This window comes from Chrysochloris asiatica, unplaced genomic scaffold, assembly GCF_000296735.1.
Source record: "Chrysochloris asiatica unplaced genomic scaffold, ChrAsi1.0 scaffold00003, whole genome shotgun sequence".
In the NCBI taxonomy this organism is placed as follows: Eukaryota; Metazoa; Chordata; class Mammalia; order Afrosoricida; family Chrysochloridae; genus Chrysochloris; species Chrysochloris asiatica.
This window is the reverse complement of record NW_006408521.1, coordinates 23,408,866-23,430,555: the sequence shown is the minus strand read 5'-3', so window position 1 is coordinate 23,430,555 and position 21,690 is coordinate 23,408,866. Positions and strand designations below refer to the sequence as shown.

Sequence of the window (21,690 nt, the reverse complement as noted above, 5' to 3'; positions counted from 1 at the left end):
ACATCACTGAAAAGGGTTGGGAGAAAATGGCCCTTTTGATTAGGATGATAAATGTTTGTAAATATTTCAGTTGAATCTTTTTTTTTTTACCACTTCTTCCTTTCAAAACTTTGATAAGCCTGGTGTGGCGCTATGGGTTAATGCGCTGGACTGCAAGTTCGATTCGAACGGCAAGGTCAGTGGTTCAAGCTCACCAGCCACTCCTCGGAAACCCTATACAGAGTTGCTATGGGTTGGAACCCACTCGACGGCACTTAACAACAACAACAGGCTACCAGTAATGTGGTATCTAGGATTGACAGAACCTGTTTCAGAGCTAGTGCTCCGCAAAGCCGACCTTGAGAGCTGGAAGCGTTAGCTGGAAGGTTCTTAGCACCTGTGCAGGATACCCGGAGGGGCGGGCCCTGAGTCTGCACCGCAGCGTGTAAACAGCCACACTCGTTTTACTTAACTAAACTTTATTGCAGAAACAAAGTATCATTGACAATAAAGAGGATGGTCCTACTTCAGGCCAAATTACTGCTCCTGACCCAGGCTGGCTGGAGTAGGCTTCTAGACTATACCATTTAGCCACTAGGTGTCACTGTCCAGCCACTCCAGCAAGCCACTGGGCTGTCTTCATTGGTCAGGATCCAAGGCTAGAGATAAGACTCGGAGATGAGTGAAAGTAGATTTAAGAAAGGGTAGTGTGGCTGCAGTGCAGCTTGGGAATCTGTAAAGACCAATGACACTTTCCTGATCACGTTTTCTAACCTACATCTCTGGCAGAAGTCAGAAGGTGGATTCTGAGGAGTAGCCCTGGCTTCTTAGTTATACTGTGATGCTCATATTTGTGTTACCAAATCTTAACAGCCTTCCCTTTGGGAAAACAAACTTCCCTACTGTGCCCACCTGCCCAACCCTGCGCTTTCCCTCTGGCTTTTGGTTCCTGCATCTCAGGGGCTAGGAGAGTCTCCACAGTAGAGAGACGGATTGCTCTTCCCCACACTGAGGGGGGGTTCTAGAGACAGTGAACTGAAGACACAAAGATGAGAGACTAGGAGAAGTGAGATCTGGTGCTGATGACAGGTTGCCGGGAGGACTGGAGTGGGAAAGGAGCCTCGAGTCCCCACCCATCAGTGCTTCCCTCAAGGCTGGAGACTGAGATGGGCTCAGGCTGGGCCCATCCCCACCTCTCTCAGAGCCAACCATTGTTGGTGAAATCCATGCGCAGTGCCTCCTCCTCCATGGGACTCAGCTCCTGTAGGGGAGCACGACAGGGGCCTCCGTAGTAGCCAAACCACTCCATGGTTTTCTTCAGCCCTGGGATCCCAAAACGCCGGGTCACCTGAGAAGCAGGACCTATTAGAAGAGACTGGGCAATCCCCACTACAGACCCCTATCCGAGGCTCAGACATTTGTTACTTTCAGAAAGTTGGGGTTCCCATCCTCCTCCCCCCGTAAAGTTACTCTACCAAATCTACGACACCAAGGTGGACTGGGAATCTAGACTTAGGTACCAGGTTGTTAGAATGCAAAAGTCACGGATTCATGAAGTTAGGTTTAGGGGAAAAAATTCAGTCTATCAGAATGGGATCTTCCCTAGGTGCTAAAATATTACCAGCTCAGTTCCCTAGAACCTGGCCCAGAGCACATCAAGCCTAGGAAACAGAAGGGCCTGTGAGACCCTCAGACATAACTGAAGCCTCCTCTCCCCACACAGCTGGGCTTCCCCTGCACAAGCAGAGTTCCTCCCTGACTCCAGCTCTAAAAGTTCTCACAGGGATTTATTGCCCAAAGAGGTTTTGTTATGGAACTGTGTATCAACTAGTTTTCATCTCTGAGCAAGTTCCCTGGCCCCAAGATTGAAGAGGCTGAACAATGTGATCTCTACCGTCTTTCCCACTCTAACAACGTGATCTCCACAGTCTTTCCCATTGTAACGCAAGACTTACAGCTTAGTCATGATCTTAGTCATGCTTGGAGTTTTACAGACTAAATGAAGCTTCAAGTTTTTTTGGTTATTGCATGCTGACTGGAAATCTTAGATGAATCTTTGACTCCCTAAAAAACTAAGAAACCAATCAATACTTAATAAAGCCTTATTTGGAGAGAAGGTGGAACCTAAGAAGCGTGGATTTAATGAAAAGAAAAGAAGATTGATTAAGGTAAAATGTTCCGAGTAACTGATAGATAACTGACTAATGATTATCACCACTAGAGGTCAGCAGGCTTCAACAAGCATGGGACTTTTTCTCACAATGTGTGGTAAGCCACCCTCTTCCTAGGCCTAACCCCAAGTATGATGTTCTACTAAACTGGCCTTTTCACCTAGAACCTCAGTAGGTCTTGGACAGACTGGGGGAAAAAAATGTAGAACAAAAAAATCAAATCACAAAAAAGACGACTTATTGATGTGACAGACTGGAGGAAACCCTGAAATTACGGCCCTCAAATATACTTCTGACCTGGAACTGAAGCCATCCCCAAAGACCACCTTTCAGCCAAACAGTTGTTGTTGTTGTTGCTAAGTGACAGTTGAGTCAGTTCCGACTCATAGCAACCCTGTGTAGGGTTTCCCAGGAGCAGCTGCTAGTGAATCTGAACCACCGACCTTGTGGTTCAAATCAACCTTGTGGTCCAGTGCTTTATCCCACAGCACCACACCAGGACTCCAGCCAAACAACAGACAGACCCATAAAATAATTGCACCGGAGAGGAGCCTGTTCCTTAGAAAAATCAATTATATGAGATCAAAAGGACAATGTTTGCCCAAAAGCAAAGATGAGAAGACAGGAAGGGGTTGAAAATCTGGATGAAAGGAAAGAGGAACCAGGGAGAAATGGGGAGGGAGTGTTGACACATGTGAGGTATGCAGCCAGTGTCATGGACACTTCATGTGGAAATTACTGAATGGGAAATGAATTTGCTCTGTAAAGGTTCACCTAAAGCACAATCAAAACTTAAAATGAAACCTGAGTAGAGTGGGAAAGACCTAGGGAGAAGATAGGCACTGTTCCTGCTATGGATTTCTAAAGACCACACATTTGTCCCCTCTTCAGAGTCTGAGAAAAGGTTGGAAACTCTGGTGGTATAAAGACCATGGAAAGTCCTAAGTATAACTGGGGGCAGGAGGGTGGCTGGGTGGGAAGCTGGAGGAAGGACATTGTGTTCCACCAAGGCAGGGCAATAGGGTGACATCAAGCTGCTCTTGGGGTGGCTGAGTCGACAGCCCCGGCAGCAGAAAGGTGTTCCAGGCATTCCGGAGTGTGTGCCCAGAGCTGGCAAAGGAGAGTGCACAGTGGAGGGTAAGGCAGGACAACACGGAGAGAGCTAGAATGGTAACAGCAAGGCATTCACCCTTCCCAAGGGGCAGCCTAAGTGTCTTCTTCTGCAAGATGAAGTCATAACGCTTACTCCATGGAGATATCACGAAGATTAATATTAGACCACTAACATTAGACCAGTCCCCAAGAGGCCTTGAAAGCTCCTCTTCTTCCTGTTATGGTATGCAGTATCTGGGACCTTCTCTTTCTCAGGTGGGTGGGAATGAGAGATCAGAAGTCCCACCCTAGTAGAATGTCTAGCATGGAGAGGACAGCCTGCACTGTGCTGGAGCCAGCCAAAAGGCCGTCATTTCTGCCATCCTTATATTCTATGTATACAGTGACCTATTCCAAGAGAAGCTTCACATCTAGGGAGATCCATGCTGACCTCTCAGCTGTCCTTTCCCTAAACCCCAGTCAGTCAGCCCCTTTTGAGGTAAGGATACAAACTATGAGACAGATCTAGAACCTACCCACTACTTGTTCCAAACAAAATACTGCTGTGTCCCTGGCTTAGTGCTATGATTATAGTGAGGTGAGGAAGGTACTTGCCTGGGAGGCAAAATTTCAGAAATACCCCAAGCAATCAAGATAATTAATATATTAATATAATATTTTATACAAATCAAAATAAATGCCCCCAAATCCATGATGAACAAAATCAAAATAAATGCCCCAAATCCATGATGTCAAAAATGTAAACATAACATACCACACTGGATCCTGAGGCAATATAAAAAGTGTGCACTCTTATATACATATTTATGTGTGGTTTTTAATTTTTTTTTTTTCTCATTGAATTTAGTTTTAATGGGTCTCAAAATTCTGTGACAAATTTTTGTCAAGTTGTTCCAATTTTTAAAGTCCTCATTTAAAAAACTAATAACTTAAAACTGCCACACACATGAGAAGCAAACGGTCCACATACCATTCCTTTCCTTCTGAAGGTTTCACAATGCATTGCTATCATGAGCCAGTCTTTTACAATTAAACATAAATGGCAAATAGAGATGAACAGTTTTGATACCGTTCTACTACTACTGATTAAGACTAGAGTTATTGTTGTTGTTCACTGCCTTCGAGTCGATTCCAACGCCTAGCAACCCTGTACAGTGTTTCCAAGGAGTGACTGGTGAGTTTGAACTGCCGACCCTGTGATTCAAACCAACCTTGTGGTCGAGTGCTTACTCTACAAGCGCCACACCAGGACTTCAAGACTGGAGTGGCAGGTGTTTAAGATAATTTTCATTTAGCCTTCTAGAAGAAGATTTTGAAAAACCTTTATTGGTGAGTTTGCTTCCATCACAGCCAGGAAAGTTAAATTATAATTATGTTTTTGGTATAAATAAGATAATTGAACTTAAAATAATGCTGTAAATTTAGATACCTACTTTTCAATTGTTCAATTTTTTTTTGCAATTGCTCAATAATTATTCAACTACTTTAATGTTCTGGCCGAAAAAAAAAAGAAAAAAGATCTTCTGATTATGGGGAGACAGAGTAGATATACTTTTCCCTAAACTCTCAATGAAAATCTCTGGACATAATATAAAAAAACAAGCATAAGACTCCAAAAGGTAAAAGGGTATTGACTAAGGATCTTAGAATTCAAGGAACAGCACAATGGTGAGTTTTCTGGGTTTCTTTTTGCCTCATATAATACTGAAGAAGCCAAGAACCAGAAATGCCAAAGGACACACACACACACACACACAAAAACCAACCCAAAAGTCTATTCTCTAGCCAAAGGACAAGGAAAAGGGCAGATAGAAAACTTTTAAACAATTGTTCTAATTCAGCCAAACGCTGGAGAAAAACAAAACAAAGCAAAGCTGTGGTCAACCCCCACAGTGCTGTTGTTATGTTCTGTGGACATAGTGGACCCTGTACAGGGTTTCCAAGGATGTAAATCTTTACAGGAGCAGAAAGCCTCATCTTTCTACCGTGGAACAGCTAGTAGTTTCGAACTGGACCCATAGCGACCCTGTACAGGGTTTCCGAGGGTGTAAATCTTTACGGGAGTAGAAAGCCTCATCTTTCTCCCGTGGAGCGGCTGGTAGTTTCGAACCGCTGACCTTAAGGTTTGCAGCCCGATTCGTAACCACTACGCTACCAGAGCTCCTTAAACAACTGAGTAGGGAGCCTAAATATTCTTCTTACCATGCTGTGATGAGGCATTCTATTCCCCCCACCCACTCTGGGTAGTGTCACAGAAGAGAGCCAGGGCTCCTGTCCCCTCCAAGTTTAATGAGAACTGCTCCTAGCACCCACAGTGTTAGGAGCCTTAGCTTCCACCCCAACTCAGCAGTGAGTAAGGAACTCAGCCATACAGTGGTTAAATGCTCAACTGCCAACTAAAAGGTCAGCAGTTGAAAATCATCAGCTGCTCTGCTGGGAGAAAATGTGGCAGTCTGCTTCTGTAAAGACTACGGCCTTGAAAACCCTGTGGGCAGTTTTTCAGTCTGATGGGTTTGCTTTGAGTCAGAATCAACTCTATGAGACAGTGGATTTGGTTTATTGGGTTTAGCTGTGGATGCCTCTCCCCCTCCCACATGGGTGGTGTCAGAAGAGGGCAAGTAGAGAGTCGGAACTTTCACCACTGCCCACCCGTAAGGAGACCCTCCCCTCTTAGACATGTGATATCAGTAGTATGTTGCAGTGAATTAATATTGTCTTCTAGCCTTAATTTTTGTAACTCCCACCAAACAACCTTTTTCCTGATGGGTCCTGGGTAAGAGAAGGTGGGATGGATGACATGATTCCCCTGTGGATATTAAGAGTTAATTGTAATTGTGAAAACTGGGAACTCTTACGTGGGTTTAACATGAGCCATCTCACAAGCAGGAGCAGGGGTCTCACTGCCATCATAGAAGAGCCAGGAATGGAGCATGTCCTTTGGACCCTGAGATCCTTGTGCGTTGAACCTCCTTAACCCAGGGACAGAAAGCTGTGACACTGGAGGAGCGGCAGAGGAATGACTGCAGCTAAACCAAGAGCCAGAGCATGAGGCAGAGCAGTGGGCTTCCCACCCCACTAAGCAAATAAAGCTGAGTGACTTTGGGCAGGAGACTTGCTTGTAGAGGGGGTGCCTCCGGGTACTTAATTGGAGGATCTAGGTTTGCTGACCCATGGAGCTAGAGCTGAGTGCCTTCAGACTGAGGCTGATGATGGACTGGTGAGTCCGGTGGACATTTATCAGCAGCCCTCAAAGAGCCTTGTAACATTGCCAGGGCAAAGAGAGGCCTGCCTGTGGGCATCTAAGGAGACTGTCTTGACTGCAACAACTGTGCCCTGAGCATTTCTGGTCCTGTTAACATCCCTAGTAAACCCTGCCACTAGGAGTAGAGTGCCTGAGTTCTGTGTGACCAGTGCAATGAATTACCAAACCCAGTTGGTTACATATGTTGTGGGAGGGGTGATTGGTGTCATATTGTTTAAAGCGGGGAACAGTAATGAGACACTCCTGTCCCTTCCAGTCAGGAGCTGTCCATAGTGGTCTAGTGGGGAACCAGAGCCCCCTCCTCCACCCAGCACTCTCATCAGTTGTAAATGGAGGCAACCAGGAGGCAGTGTGTCCCCTTTTCTGCAGGCATGATGTCAGAGAAAGGCGCTACAACAGAGGTTGAAGTAAGACCCAGAGTCTCACACCATAATATGTACAGGTTTCAATACAAACAAACCATTCTTGAATGGCAGCTACACAACACGATTAATAGAATTGAAATCACTAAGTTGTACAAATGTTGTGCTAAATATATATATTTTATAGCAATTAAAGAAGATTCGTTCTCATACTAGAAATCACAAAGATCTCAAACCGAATGAAATAAAGACAATAGATGGCAACACTAAAACGCCAGATGTTTAAAGCAGTCATTGTAACAATGCATCAACAAAGATGGATGCACTCATATGGGAAAAAATAGAGCTTCTAAAAAAAATTACATATATATATATACATATCAGCAAACATTGCGGAGAATGAGTATTGCAGAACACTTAATTGTGCTCATGAAGAACTGTACATAGACCAAGAGGCAGTTGTTCAAATTGAACAATGGAACACCAAATGGTTTAAAGTTAGGAAAGGTGTGGAACAGGGTTGTATTCTTTCACTATATTTATTCAATCTGTATGCTAAGCATATAATCCAAGAAGCTGAATTATATGAAGAAAAATGTGGCATCAGGATTGGAGGAAGGCTCATTAACAATCTGCGATATGCAGATGATACCTTGCTTGCTGAAAGCGAAGAAGACTAAAAATATTTACTGATGAAAAAAAAAAATTTACTGATGAAAGTCAAAGACCACAGCCTTCAGAATGGGTTGCATTTCAATGTAAAGAAGAAAAAATCCTCACCATTGGGCCAATAAACAACACCCATATAAATGGAGAAAAGATTGAAGTTGTCAAGGACTTCATTTTGCCCAGATCAACCAACAACACTCATGGAAGCAGCAGTCAAGAAATCAAATGATGTATTGCCTTAGGCAAATCTGCTGTCCAAGTTCTCTTTAAAGTGTTCAAGAGCAAAGATGTCAGTCTAAGAACTAAGATGTGCCTGATCCAAGCCATTATATTTTCAATGACTTCATATGTACGTGAAAGTTGGGCAGTGAATAAGAAAGATTGTAGAAGAATTGATGCATTTGATTTGTGGTGTTGGAGGAGAATATTAAAAAGTACTATGGGCTGTCAAAAGAAGAAACCAATCTGTGTTGGAAGAAGTGCAGCCAGAATGCTCCTTGGAAGCCAGGATGGCCAGACTTCATCTCTCATACTTGGGACACATTATCAGGAAGGACCAGTTACTGGAGAAGGATATCATGTTTGGTAAAGTGAAGGGTCAGAGGAAAACAAGAAGACAGCCAACAAGATGGATTAGCACAGTAGGGCAGCTTTGCAACAATTGTGAGATTGGCTCAGGACCGGGTAGTGTTTTGTTCTGTTGTGCTGAGGGATGCTATAAATTGATGCCGACTCGATAGCTTCTAATAACAACAACCATCAGCAGGGAAACAGAAGATACATTAAAGAGACAAATGGAAACTTAAGCACTGAAAACTATGATAATCAAAATTTTAACTCTTAATGAATGGGCTCAAGAGCAGAATGCAGGGGACAAATGAAAGAAACAATGAACTGGAAGATAGAAAACTAGCAAAGACTATCCAAAAAAAGGAGATGAAAAAGATCAGCACCTCAGGGTTCTGTAGGGTTATAACAAAGGATCGAGCATTTGTACCATCAGGATCTCCAAATGAGTGGAAGAAGGGGGTGGGAACTGAAAAAGTATTCAAAGAAATAACAGCTGAAAACCCTCCAAATTTGGCAAAGGACAGAAACCTACAGATTTAAGGAGGTGAGTGAACTTCAAACACAGTAAACCCAAAGAAATCCACACTAAGACACGTCAGAGTCAAACTTTTGAAAACTAACAACCATTGGAAAAATCTTAAAAGTATGGAGAGAGAAATATAACACTTTTACAACAGAGGAAAAATGCTCTGAATGACAACAGGTTTCTAAGGAAAAACCAGAAGGAAGTGGTTTGTTTTTCAAATGCTGAAAGAGAAAATAAGAACTCTCAACCAGAACCCTATGTCCAGTGAAAACATTCTTCAGGAATGGAGAAGAAATCAAGACATTCTCATATGAACGAAGGCTTGTTGTCAGCAGACCTACCCTATAAGAATTACTAAGGGAAGGTCTCTCAACAAAAAAGAAACGAGGAAGAGGGGGGTGGCTATAAAAGGGAAATGTGAGGGACCCTTGTGGGGATGAAATTGCTCCGTTTTTAGGTGCTATCCAGTGGGTTCCGACTCATAGCGACCCCATGAACGGATTCTGAGGCTGTAAATTTTTATGGGAACAGAAAAGCTCATCTTTCTCCTGAAGAGCTGCTGGTGGATTTGAACTGCGATCCATCTTGACTGTATCAGGGTCTATGTCCTGGTGGAGATGTTGCACTATAGCTTTATAAGATGTTACCACTGGGGAAAATCGAATGGAAGGTACATGGATCTGTCTGTATTCTTACAATTTGTATAGGAATCTACAATTATCTCAAAATAAAAAGTTTAATTTTAAAAAATAGATAAAACCATGTATATAAAGTTACATTGGAGCCCTGGTGTGGCACTGTGGCTTAATGCACTGGACTGTAAGGTCAGTTTGAACCGCAAGATCGGCAGTTCAAGCTCACCAGCTGCTCCTTGGAAACTGTATACAAACTCCCTATATGGAACAACAATAACAACATAGTGTTACATGTTTTCTTTTTGTCTTTGGCTTCATCGTGGCTCAGCACCACTCTGCCTGAGACATGGCAGATTCTTGACATCTTAGGTTCTTCTCCCTATCTTGCCTAGCACAGAACTGGAGTGCACAGTCTAAGCATAGAAGAGACTGTTTAAAGACAGGAGTGTCCCCAGCTACTCCCATTAGTCTATTTTTCAGGATCTGTCCACAATGAAGCTGATGCCAGGGAGATTACTTACGTCACAGCCACCCAGCATGGTTCTTTCAGTGCCTATTCCTGGACCCCACTCCCGATCTGAAACAGTAGACTTTTAACTAGCTCCTCAAGTGAGTTCTCATGCACACTTAGGTATGAGAACAGTAGAGCTTAACTTTGTCTAAAGTCAGTGTTTTCTGGGGAGGCTCAAGAAGTTCCTATGCTGGAAAGGATATTCTGAGAGAGAAGGGACTGAGTGGGACCCTGTGCCAGCCCTGACTCCTGCTCCAATGAGGGCACAGTCCCCCGCATCACATACACACACACAGAGCCCTGGGCCGCGAGCTCACCGCACTGTTTGGCTCAATGAGTCGGTGCTGCAACTTCTGGGCATCTTCCCATTGCCCTGTGAGACAGAGTCGCTCCAGCTGGCACACCTGGGCCCCTAGGACATTGGCCAGGGCACACACACCCCCCACAGCACCTGCCCCAGAGGAAGTAAAATACAAAACATCAACAGAGTGTCTTCTTCCAGAGAATGCAGAGTCCCTGGCCCCCTGGCCCCCACTGTGGGGAGATAGCATGTGTTTTCTGTGGTGCCATTGGCTATGTCAAAGGCAAGCTCTGTGAGTCCACACAGGGTACAGATGTCCAGGGAGGGACACTGACTGCGTGGACCCCACACCCTGAATGCTGCTCAGCATTCCTCTGTGAGGGACAGCGAGTGGAGTCAGCTCTTTCCCTGCTCCCTGGGCAAGTCTCCTGCCAGTTCACACCTCCAGTTCACACCTCCAGTAGTCCTCCAAGGCAGTGGTGCGTGGATGGACAGCCTCAGCTCTTGTGAAATCTCATCCCTCCCCACTGCCTAGAGAATCTATCATGAGACAGTGCTGGGCTGGGGGCTGGAAAGAGCTCTGGACACAGAGTCAGGAGAGATCTGACACTTCGTTGCATTGGCTCTGTGAACTTGGCCACATCACAGACCCTCCCGGGTCCTCTTTGTTCTTATCTGGGCAACGCAAATGTGTTGGCTGTGATCTCAGAAGGGTCTGCCACTTCTGCCAGGCTGGAGGCATACTTCTAAGTCTTCTTAGGGATGACCCAGGGCATAGTACCCATAAGGCTGGAGAGGGAAAGAGCAGGTAATTTGGAATGAATGATATATATATATATATATATATATATATATATATATATATAGCTGCCCTTTACTGACTACCTGCTATGTGGCACAGTGAGTTAAACGTTGGGCTATTAACCACAAGGTCAGCAGTTCAAACCCACAGCTGCCAGGACTGTTTGTTCTCGTAAACCCTGACACATTCATACTCTCTACTACAGGGTCACTGTGAGTCAAGAATTGATCCGAGGGCAGTGGGTTTACTATGTGCCAGGCACAGTGATACTATCCCAGGAGCTGTCTAGTCCTCACATCACCATCCTGCATTATGGAACAAAAACAGGTCCAGAGAAGTTGAGTCTTGCCCCGAATTACTCAGCAAATAAATGGTAGGGTTGAGATTCCAGCTCAGATCTGCCAGCCTCCATCCACAGCACTTAGGAATGGGGTAGAAATGGTCCTCTCTTCTTCCCCCGCTCTTTACAGTCATGGCATGGCAGAGACAGGTGTGTTGGGGTTTAGACAGCAAGCCACAGTCGGCAGAGGATGCAGAGGAAGGGACCAATACTCTCCTGGGCAGCACTAGGAAGTCACTCAAGTCTGCTCTCTGGGGGCTACAGCTAACAGGAGCAGACACTGCCTGCCCTACTCTTCAGGGCTCAGATCCAACCTGAACCCAAGCCCTGCCCAAAACAGACAAGAGAAGTTGATTTACTAGGGACATTCCTGTTACCCTGGCCTAGAACAGAATCTGATCAGCTGAGATGCCTGCCTCAACACTGCAACTTCATTCAGATAGGTCTGTTCTGAGGTCAGGGAGTGGGAGGGAAGGACATGGACTTCTGGACTAGAGGGGGAGGAGCCCAAGGTCTCCGCCTTCATAGAATCATTTACAAAGTGAGATTGTTGTTGGGTGCCGTTAGTCGATTGTGACTCAAAGTGACCCTGTGGGACAGCATAGACTTGTCCCTCGGGTTTCCTAGGGTGTCATCTTTGCAGGAGCACATCTCTCGGTCTTTTCTCCTGCAGAGCAGATGGTGGGTTTGAGCCTTTCGGTTAGCAGTCAAGCGCTTAACCACTGTGTCACCAAGGCTCCCTAAGGTGAGATTGTTGTTGTGAGGTACCGTTGAGTTGGTTCCAAATCATAGTGACCCTATGTACAACAGATGGAAACACTGCCCAGTCCTGCACCATCCTTACAATTGTTCCTGTTCGAGCCTCTTGTGGCAGACAGTGTGTCAATCCATCTCATTCAGAGTCTAAGTACGTAAGACAAAGTCTCACCATCCTTTCTTCTAAAGGAACATTCTGGCAGTACTTCTTCCAAGGTGTGATTCAAATAACAATAACAACAAACACCCACTGCTGTCTAGCTGATCTAGAAGAGAGTAGAACTGCTCCACAGAGTTCTTGAGTTTGTAAACGTTTCGAGTCCTGGTGTGGTGTTGTCAGGTCAGTGTAGTTGTTGCTTAGTACCACTGACTGATACGGATGCGGTTTCTGAGGAGCAGCTGGTGGGCCTACAGTGCCACACCTGGACTCCTTAGGATAAGTACCGGACTGCCAACCACAGGGCTGGCTGTTTAAACCCACCATCCACTTCTTGGAAACCCTATACAGGGTGTCTGTGAATTGGAACCAACTTGAAGGCATTTAACAACAACAACAGAAACTTTACAGAAGTAGATGGCCTCCTCTTTCTGCCTCAGAGCAGCTGGTGGGGTTCTACCTTTTGGTTAGTAGCCCAATACTTAACCCACTGCATCATCAGGGCTTTTAGGGAGGGAGCTCGAGACTAAGAACAAACTGCAGTCATCCCTACGATATACCACTGTACAGACACCACTCTTCTCCACCATGTCCATGAAGGTCACTCACAGTACCCAGTATTCAGAAAGACAAGTGGTGTTGGCCAGATTCCTGTGGTTTCAGAGTAGGCAGGCTTTGTAGCCCCAGCCCCAGTTCTCAGGGTCTCTTCCAGCAGACCCCAGCATCCTGGCATAACTCCATCTCCCATCACAGTTTGAGAGCAGTCGGCAGCCTACCCAAGGCATAGCTGGCCAGTAGGAAGCTAGCTGACCCAGCCAACACCCGGAAATCCTGGCTCCTGGTCTTGTGAACAATCAGTCCGATCCTGGTCACCTGCAAGAATAAACACAGAGTGAGTGCTGGGGTCCAGGCTCCAGCTGCCAGCCAGAAGCTAGGACTGGAGAAGTGTTGTCGGAGGAGAGCCCTGGGTCCTAATCAATACTCCCAATAATTCAGACAAAGCCCTGGAGAGCCCAAGGATCGAGAGAACCCGGACAGGTGCCCAGGATGGAAGCAGGTCCCAGAACTACCCTGACTTTGGTGGTAAAAATGTTCAAGTCTGGAGAAGTGTCCACTCACATCACCACCGCTGTCCTTGAGGCCCACAATATTTGGGTGCTGGGACAATGTGACCACTGCGTCCACAGGCAGATCCAGCCCTGTGTTGGCTGGGACACTGTACAATACCACGGGGATTGGGGAGAGGTCAGCAACCTAAGGGGGCAGAGACAAAGGGGAGATAGAAGCTGCCCAGGCCTTCGGAGCCCAAGCAACTTCCCGCTACCAAAAAGGGTCTGGCCTGGGTCACTGGACAGGCCTCTGCCTACCTGGAAGTCACCAGTGCTATGGACGCGGATTATAAGCAGTCATTTTTACTGAGGGTTTTCTATGTGCCAGGCCCCATGCTAAGCCCTTTATGCTGAAGATCTCATTTCTTTTTGGTGTGTGTCTCGAATCAGTTCGGCCTCACAGTGACCCTATATAGGGTTTCTGAGGAGTGACTGGTGGGTTTGGACCACGGATCTCTTGGTTAGCAATACAGTGCTTATCCTACAGTGCCACACCAGGATTTGGTGATCTCATTTGATCCTCACAATAAACGTATGACAAAGATATATCATTCCTCCCATTTTGTTGTTAAGTGCTGTCGAGTTGGTATGGACTCAGCAATGCTGTATAAGGTTTCCAAGGAGCGCTAGTGAGTTCGAGCCACTGGCCTTGTGGCTCACACTGACCTTGCGGTCCAGTGCTTTATCCCACAACAAGGGGAACAGCAACACAAACTGGTTAGGCAAGTTGCCTAGTGGCACCCAGTGATACATGGTAGCACTCCATTCACGTCTTACAGCGGATAGTCATGTGAAGTAGGCTCACCACTAAGGAACCCAGGTGGCACAAGTGTTAAGAGCTCAGGATCAACTGCAAACCAAAATGTTGGAAATTCAAACACACCAGTGGCTCCACGGAAGGAAAGACCTAAAGATCTGCTCCCGTAAAGATATCCATCCCAAGTCGTTATGAGTTATTATCAACTCAGCGACACTACATGCCAGCAAGGCTCACCACCCACCCTCTGATCCTTTTCTAACCCCCAGCATTGTCTCACTTCACCCAGTTTTCTCTCAGGCCCTGCCTCAAACCCATGCCCACCTGTCATGCCCACCTTGGTGTAGTGGTGAATGAGGGCAGCACTGCTCATGCGGCCACGGTAGTAGCAAGGGGTCACCACCAAGGCAGCATCTGCCCCGACTTGGGCCATGCTCACGGTCATCTCCACTGTGGCTTGAGTGGCTGCAGGAGGAAAGAGGGAGTCTTCCCTTTGGGTCATGGAGGACAAGAGCAGGAGATAAAGGCCTGGGGTAGGACTCTGGGGCCAACAAAGGGTACCAGGCTTGTTTCAGACAAGGAGGAGCAAGTAAACTGAACCCAACTCGCAGGGTCAAGGAGCATGACCACCCCCCTTCAGCCATTCCCAGGGCCCTGGGCATTACGGCCTCACACTCGCAGCCGGAGCCAGCGAGCAGGAGCTTGTCCTTGGGCATGGCCTGGCGTACGCGGCTCACCACCTCCAGGCGCTCGCTGCTGGTCAGGAAGGGGAACTCGCCATTGGAACCCTGGACCACGAAGCCTGCAACACAGGTCCCATCACATGCAGTGAACAACAGGACACTGGCATTCCCCTCCCCAGGTTCCTGCCTACCTAACTCCACAGCTGCTTGGCGCATTTCCTTCCTGACAAAGTCAGATGCATTCTCACCCATCAGCAGTGGGTGTTTTCAAATCATTTTAGTTTCAATGAAATGTTTTAAACATACCAAAAAGAATAACAATAGAATCTACATTGGTGTACCAGGACCCAAGGCAGCCTTCTCTTTCCTCTTTGATCTGTCTTAACACTGGCATTTATTATTGTCATTTATGTCTGTATACCTGGGAAGACATGCATGGGAACCCAGGAGCAAGATATAGTTTAGTCTGGGCAATTTTAAACTTCATGTAAAGGGATCATTGCCAGTGAGTCACTCCTGACTCGTGGTGAGCTCATGTGTATCAGAAGAGAACAGCGCTTCATATGGTTTTCAGTAGCCAATTATAAAGAAGTAGATCATCAGGTCTTTTGCCAGAGATGCCTCTGGGTGAACTTGAACCTCTAAGTTTTGGTTAGTAGCTGAGTGCATGAACTGTTTGTACCACTCAGGGACTTCCAAATTTATATAACCGTGTACAATTCGCTGGTTTTGCTCAACATTGTTTTAGCTTTATCAATAGCAGTACATGTAGCTCCGAGCCATTCATTTTTAGTTGTTGCATATTATTCTGTTGTATGCTTTGTTGTTGTTGCTAAATGCCGTCAAGTCGATTCTGACCCATAGCGACCCCATATAGGGTTTCCAAGGAGCAGCTGGTGAGCTTGAACCACCGACCTTGTTGTTCAAAGTGACTTTGCAGTCCAGTCCATTAACCCACTGCACCACACCAGGATGCTGGTTTATTTTTCATTCTCCTGGAGACATTTAGAATGTTTCATTCTTTTTGCTATCCCAAGCAATGCTGAAACAAGCATTTTCTGTAACATCTCCTGTGGACATGCACAAAAATTTCCCGAGAGTGAAAATACTGGGTGTGCAACTGTTGATTGTATGTGAATGCGTCTTCATGTGTGCCAAATGTCTCTCTAATTAACCAGTGTGCACCCCATCAACAGCACAAAAGAGCCTGTTAGTGTTCATCCGTGCCAACACTTGGTATTGTCAGACAAATTTTCGACAATTTGCTGGGTGAAAAATTGTTTTACTTTGCATTTTCCTGTTTTCTTTGAGAGGTTTTTAACATGTACCAGTTACAGATGTCAACCTTTTTATATCCATAAAAGACCAAGAGAACTGATGCTCCTCTGATGGATAACAAAGGAATGTGAGCCATAAAGTCATTTTCTCTCAACTTTTTAAAATTTGATTTTCTTTCCTCTTCTTTTCTTCCTCCCCTCCCCACTCCATTCCAACCCACCCTCCTCCACCCCCTAAAAAAGGGAAGTAGTTTACAAATACAGTATGAAGTTAGCTGCCACGAGTTGTCCCCAACTCATGGTGATTCCACACACAACCAAATGAAATATCACTCAGTTCTACACCACTCCCGCGGTTGTGGATTGGACCATTGTGGTCCATACATAGGGCAGCATGCAAGGTTATCAATACACAGTAAGATATCTGGGAGAAAGGGAGAAGACAAACAAGCCAGGAGCAATGTTGGTATCCAAATTCCTGACATACAGTTGTGAGGAAGGGCCATAAATTTGACTTGGAGCTTCCTGACAGTCAAAGCTAAAAAGGAAACATGGTCAGCTTACTGGTATGTAAATCCAAAAGATAAAAGCAAAACAGCTGCCCTGGACAAGCCATTTCCTGGCAGTGGGACCAAGAGAAATTGTTCCCATGAGTCATCCTTGAGGGGACATAGTGTGATGTAGACTCAACTTTATACCACAAATCTTTTCCCATGCTGTTAACTACACAATTAGATTCCACTGGGTGGATTGCCAGAATCTGGACATTTAGCAATTTCCTCCCCCTTTTTTTTTGGACTTTGTTAACATTGCACGGACCATCTGGAGGAAAATAGCTCTTGACTTCTATTGGATTGCCCTGTGAAGATCCATTTCTCTGTGTGGGGATAGGAGCCTTTCTATACCCTATACCCTATATCCTATACCCTATACATGGGGCCCCAGTCCTTACCAATGGGTCAGACCATTTGCAGAGCTGCCAGCCTTGGTTGAGGGCCTGTGAATCCATCCAAACAGTCAGGGCAACACTAAGTGTTTAGGGTTCAAATTCTTGCCACTTTTCCTACTCAAATGCCAAAGACATCTTCCTCCCCACTCCTACTGCTTTGCCTATTCCTTCATTTTTCATTTTCTTGTTTTGTTAATCATTTGAGAGTTTTCTATTATGAACCAGCTACAGATGTCAACCCTTATATCCATGAGAAGCCAAAGGAAGAAGTAGAACATTGTCTTTGTGAACAATGTCTCTGAGATTATGGTCCTGTGTTGCCAGCCCCTACAAATCATTCCTTCAAGGTGTGTATGTCTAAGTTTTCATCACTTTGCCCCTGTATGCTCCACTACATTCATGGACATGTTTTCATTCTTTGATGGTTACCAGGGATGGGAGGGAAGGGGCAGTAATTTACTGACTAGAGGGTAGACACTTGTTAACTTGGGTAATGAAAAAGGCAATATATAACAAAAGGGAGGTTGGCAGAAGAAAAATGAAGGTGGAGGAAGACATGGGGAAGAGTGTGCTAGAGTTAGAGGAAATAGAGGTGAACACTGTTCTATACAGAATCCTGCAATAATCGTGATCTACAGATAGATACTCAGGCTGAATGGTATGAGAAGGAAAGTGGGAGCATACCTACCAATTACAGAAATTTGACAGAGGGTATTTGTACATGGGTGTTGACCTTTGGTACAAACATATCCACGAATGTGGTAAAGCATACAGGGGGCAAGATTATGAAAACTTCTTAGACATTACCCAGCACCTTAAGGGGAGAAGTTTCTGGGTTTGGGGGCTCAGGACCAGAGGGACTCCATGGTTGATTGGCATAGCACACTTCACAAACACAATGGTCTCCTCCATCCTAATTTGGTGAGTAAGCAGCATCTGGGATTTTAAAAGTTCATGAGCAGCCATCTAAGGTGCAACTATTGGTCTCTCGCTGTTCTTAGGGAAGAAGAGTGATGAAAATTGAAGACATTTGTAAACAATTAGGTCAATGGACTAATGGAACATGTGAATATCGGTCTCCATGACTCTTGAGATCAGGTGAACTAAATGGTGCCTAGCTACCACTACCAACTACTCTGAAAGAGTTCACATTAGAAGGTCCTGAATAGTGTTGGAAAGATGTAAGAGAAAATTCAAAATAATAAAAAAGACCAGGATACAAAATCATTAAAAAGTCAGGAGGAGACTGGAAGAATCCCCAGACTATGGCTCTTGGTGACCCTTCAGGTTTGGAACTAAACTTACCCTCATGGTTCTGGTTCAACTTTCAGTCATCAGTGTGTACTAATGAAGGACATACACCATAGGATGGTTAACCACTCAAAGTCAAAAGTGCAACATTTACCTAAGGACAGCATTGAGAAGTGTTGGGAAAGAAAAAGGAATGGAAATAAGAATCGAAGAAGTGAGATAAGGAATGTTACATTGAGGAGATTGCAATTGTTAAGATGAAACGAAGTATATGATTTGTCGAATATAAAACTGATGATCTGCTCTGTAAACTTCTCAATTCACAATGAAAAGTTTAAAAACTTTAACAAAAAAATTTTTTTTAAGGTACTCTAATGCAAGGAAAGGAGCTCTGGTAGCGTAGTGGTTACAAATTGGGCTGTGAATCGCAGTTGGAAACTACCAGCTGTTCTGCGGGAGAAAGATGAAGCTTTCTGCTCCTGTAAAGCCTCGGAAACCCTGTACAGAGTCGCTATGAGTCGGAACTGACTCCAAGGCACATAACCACCACCACCAATGCAAGGAAGACCCCCAATGAGATAGACTGGTACAGTGGCAACAGCCATGGGCTTAGGTGAAGCAATGATTGTGACGTTGGCCCAGGACTTGGCAGTGTTTTGTTCTGTTGTGCACAGAGTCGCTATGAGTCGGTATCGACTCGAAGGCACCTAACCACAACAATGAGATTAACGCTATAGGATAAGCACTGGACTGCTAACCATAAGGTCAGTGGTTCAAAGCCACCAGTCACTCCTTAGAAACTCTCTACAGGGTCACTATGAGTCAGAACCGACTCAACGGCACTTAACAACAACGGGCGTGTATCACTGAGAGAACTTGTCTGCAGCCATCCACTGGTTTCAGGGGCATGTTGAAACATTTTGTTGGGAATAAACCTCTGATTATATAAACAGGAACTCTGGTAGCAATATATTTTTACTTACCCTCATATATGTGTGTGTGTATACATGTTTCTAAGGGCAGTTCAAAAAGTTCATGAAAAATGAAAATAAAAAATAATGGAATTTTTCCACAAACTTTTTAAAGTTCCTTTGTATAATATATATGTATACATGTGCGTGTAATACATATCTTTTTTCATGAGTTTTTTGAAGCCCCTTCAGACCACCACTCGTCCATCAGTCTGTTGTACTGTGGTGGCCTGCATGTTGCTGGGATGCTGGAAGCTATGCCACCAGTATTTTAAATACCAGCAGGGTCACCCATGGTGGACAGGCTTCAGCTGAGCTTCCAGAATAAAACACACTAGGAAGAAGGAGATAGAGACTACATCCAAATATATAGTCACCGAAAACCTTATGAATAGCAGTGGAACACTGTCAGCACCAGAATACTAAATACTGTAATATGATGAAGAGCACCAGAATATTGCCAGATAAAAATGCTGGAAAATGAGTCCCTCAGGTTGGAAGGCACTCAAAAAACATGACTGGGGAAGAGCTGCCTTGTCAAAGTAGAGTTGGCCATGATGATACAAGTAGAGAAAAGCTTTTGGGACCTTCATTTGCTGATGGGACACAACTCAAAATGAGGAGCTACAGCTGTGAACACCCATTAGTAATCAGAACATGGAATGTATGAAGTATGAGTTTAGGAAAATTGGAAGTTATCAAAAATAAAATGGAACACATAAGTATAGATATTCTAGGCATTACTGAGCTGAAATGGACTGGTATTGGCCATTTTGAATCTGACAATCACATGGTTTACTATGCCAGCAATGACAGATTGAAGAGGAATGGTGTGGCATTCATCACCAAAAAGAACATTTCAAGATCTTAAAGTACAATTCTGTCTGTGATAGGATAATATCCATATGCCTACAGCAAATATTAAGGTATTTGCAATGAAGATGTTAGTGATCTTGCAAAATTCTATCATGTAATCTGCATCATCGTTTCTATCACTAAGACCATTATTTTCCAGCTACTGATTCTTCCTCTTTGTGTCCAACCTCTGCATTCCAATCGCCAGTAACTATCAATACATCTTGATTACATGTTTGATCAATTTTAGGCTGAAGAAGCCAGTCATCGCTGACTTTAGTGGTTGGTGTTAAATTTCAATACCTTTTTAAAACATCATAAAAGACAACTATACACATGTACCTCACTAGATGGAATACACAGTAATCAAATTGACTACATCTGTGGAAAGAGACGGTGGAAAAGCTCCATATCATCAGCCTGGGCAAGGACAGGTGCAGACTGTGGAACAGACCGTGAATTGCTCATATGCAAGTTCAGGCTGAAACTGAAGAAAATTGTCCATGAGAGCTTGTTTTATTATCTCGAGCATATCCCACCTGAATTTAGAGATCATCTTAAGAACAGATTTGATGAATTAGAAACTAATGACCGAAGACCAGAATTGCTGTGGGATGACATCAAGAACATCATCCAGGAAAGATCATCAGGAAAAACTCAAAACAAAAATGGCAGTATGAATGGCTACTACAAGAATAAGCAAGCTGTTTGCTGGGAAGCCATCAAGGCAAGCAATCAAGTTCCTTCAGGACAAACAACCCCTCTAATACTGAAACTCAAAGGGAACACATGAGCAGGTATGTAAACTTTGCTGACGACATTGGGCTACTGGTGAGTGGAAGAGGGGGAAAGGCAACAATGAAGAAATGGGCTGAGTTCAACCACGGTCCATAGACTCCCGTTGACCTGGAGATGAGAGGGAGAAGAGGAAGGGCTGGTGGGTCCAAAGTGTGGTGAGACCTGGGGACACTTGAGCCCATGGACAAGGACTTAGCACAGAGGGCTATAGCTGAGAGTGAAGTATCCAGCTGATATGAAGGGAGGGGAGATGCACAAGAACACACAAACTTGCAGACAGTACCCATTTGACCTAGCCTCAATGGCTTGATAACCAGAACGCAACACTAAAGGAAGATTAAAAAACTTTTTTTTTTTTTTTATAAAGGAAACAAGGGTAGATTGCTACAATTTGATGAACTTGACATATACTCATGGAGGTAGTAACTCTAAATACTAACAGAGAGGGAAGGAGTCTTCACATCAAGTATCAATGCTATCCCCTCTGTACACAGAGCAGACAGAGATGGGCAACTTAGACACTGGCTACCTAAAATGAGGAGGTGATAAAGGCACGAGGTGACTGGCTTACAAGGTTTCAAGAGGGAGTTTAGTTTAAGACTGTGTGGGGGAAGAATGAGTCCCCACTGAATAGTTTTCTTCTGATCTAGATGGGTCTGGTTAAAAGAGATGGGGATAAGATTCTTATGATTCAATAGTGAATAAATGTTATTATGACTAATTAATCGCGATTGCTACAATTGTAAAGGTAGAAGTTTTGTAACAAAAACAGGGGAGTAGTTAATCTTACAGTCCAGAAACAGAGGACCCAAGGACCATCAAGGGAGAAGAGCACAAGTGGAATGCGGGACCTTATCCAGAGAAGCAGTGACACCAGAGATGGAGG

At 44.7% G+C, this 21,690-nt stretch overlaps 1 protein-coding gene across 2 annotated transcripts in view; it reads right to left on the bottom strand.

The window, feature by feature from the left end:
* Positions 1 to 1,128: 1,128 nt before the first annotated feature.
* HOGA1 (4-hydroxy-2-oxoglutarate aldolase 1) overlaps positions 1,129 to 21,690 on the bottom strand; it is a 27,399-nt gene continuing 6,837 nt past the window's right edge. The window contains exons 2-7 of one of the 2 annotated variants that reach the window (XM_006831215.1): positions 14,694 to 14,822; positions 14,358 to 14,485; positions 13,274 to 13,408; positions 12,931 to 13,027; positions 10,116 to 10,249; positions 1,129 to 1,327 (exon numbers count right to left, since the gene is read on the bottom strand). In XM_006831215.1, coding sequence (XP_006831278.1) covers positions 1,178 to 1,327; positions 10,116 to 10,249; positions 12,931 to 13,027; positions 13,274 to 13,408; positions 14,358 to 14,485; positions 14,694 to 14,822 — 773 coding nt within the window. In that variant the 3' untranslated portion in view covers positions 1,129 to 1,177. The remainder of the gene's footprint in view (positions 1,328 to 10,115; positions 10,250 to 12,930; positions 13,028 to 13,273; positions 13,409 to 14,357; positions 14,486 to 14,693; positions 14,823 to 21,690) is intronic. The other variant, XM_006831216.1, reaches the window with a different exon arrangement.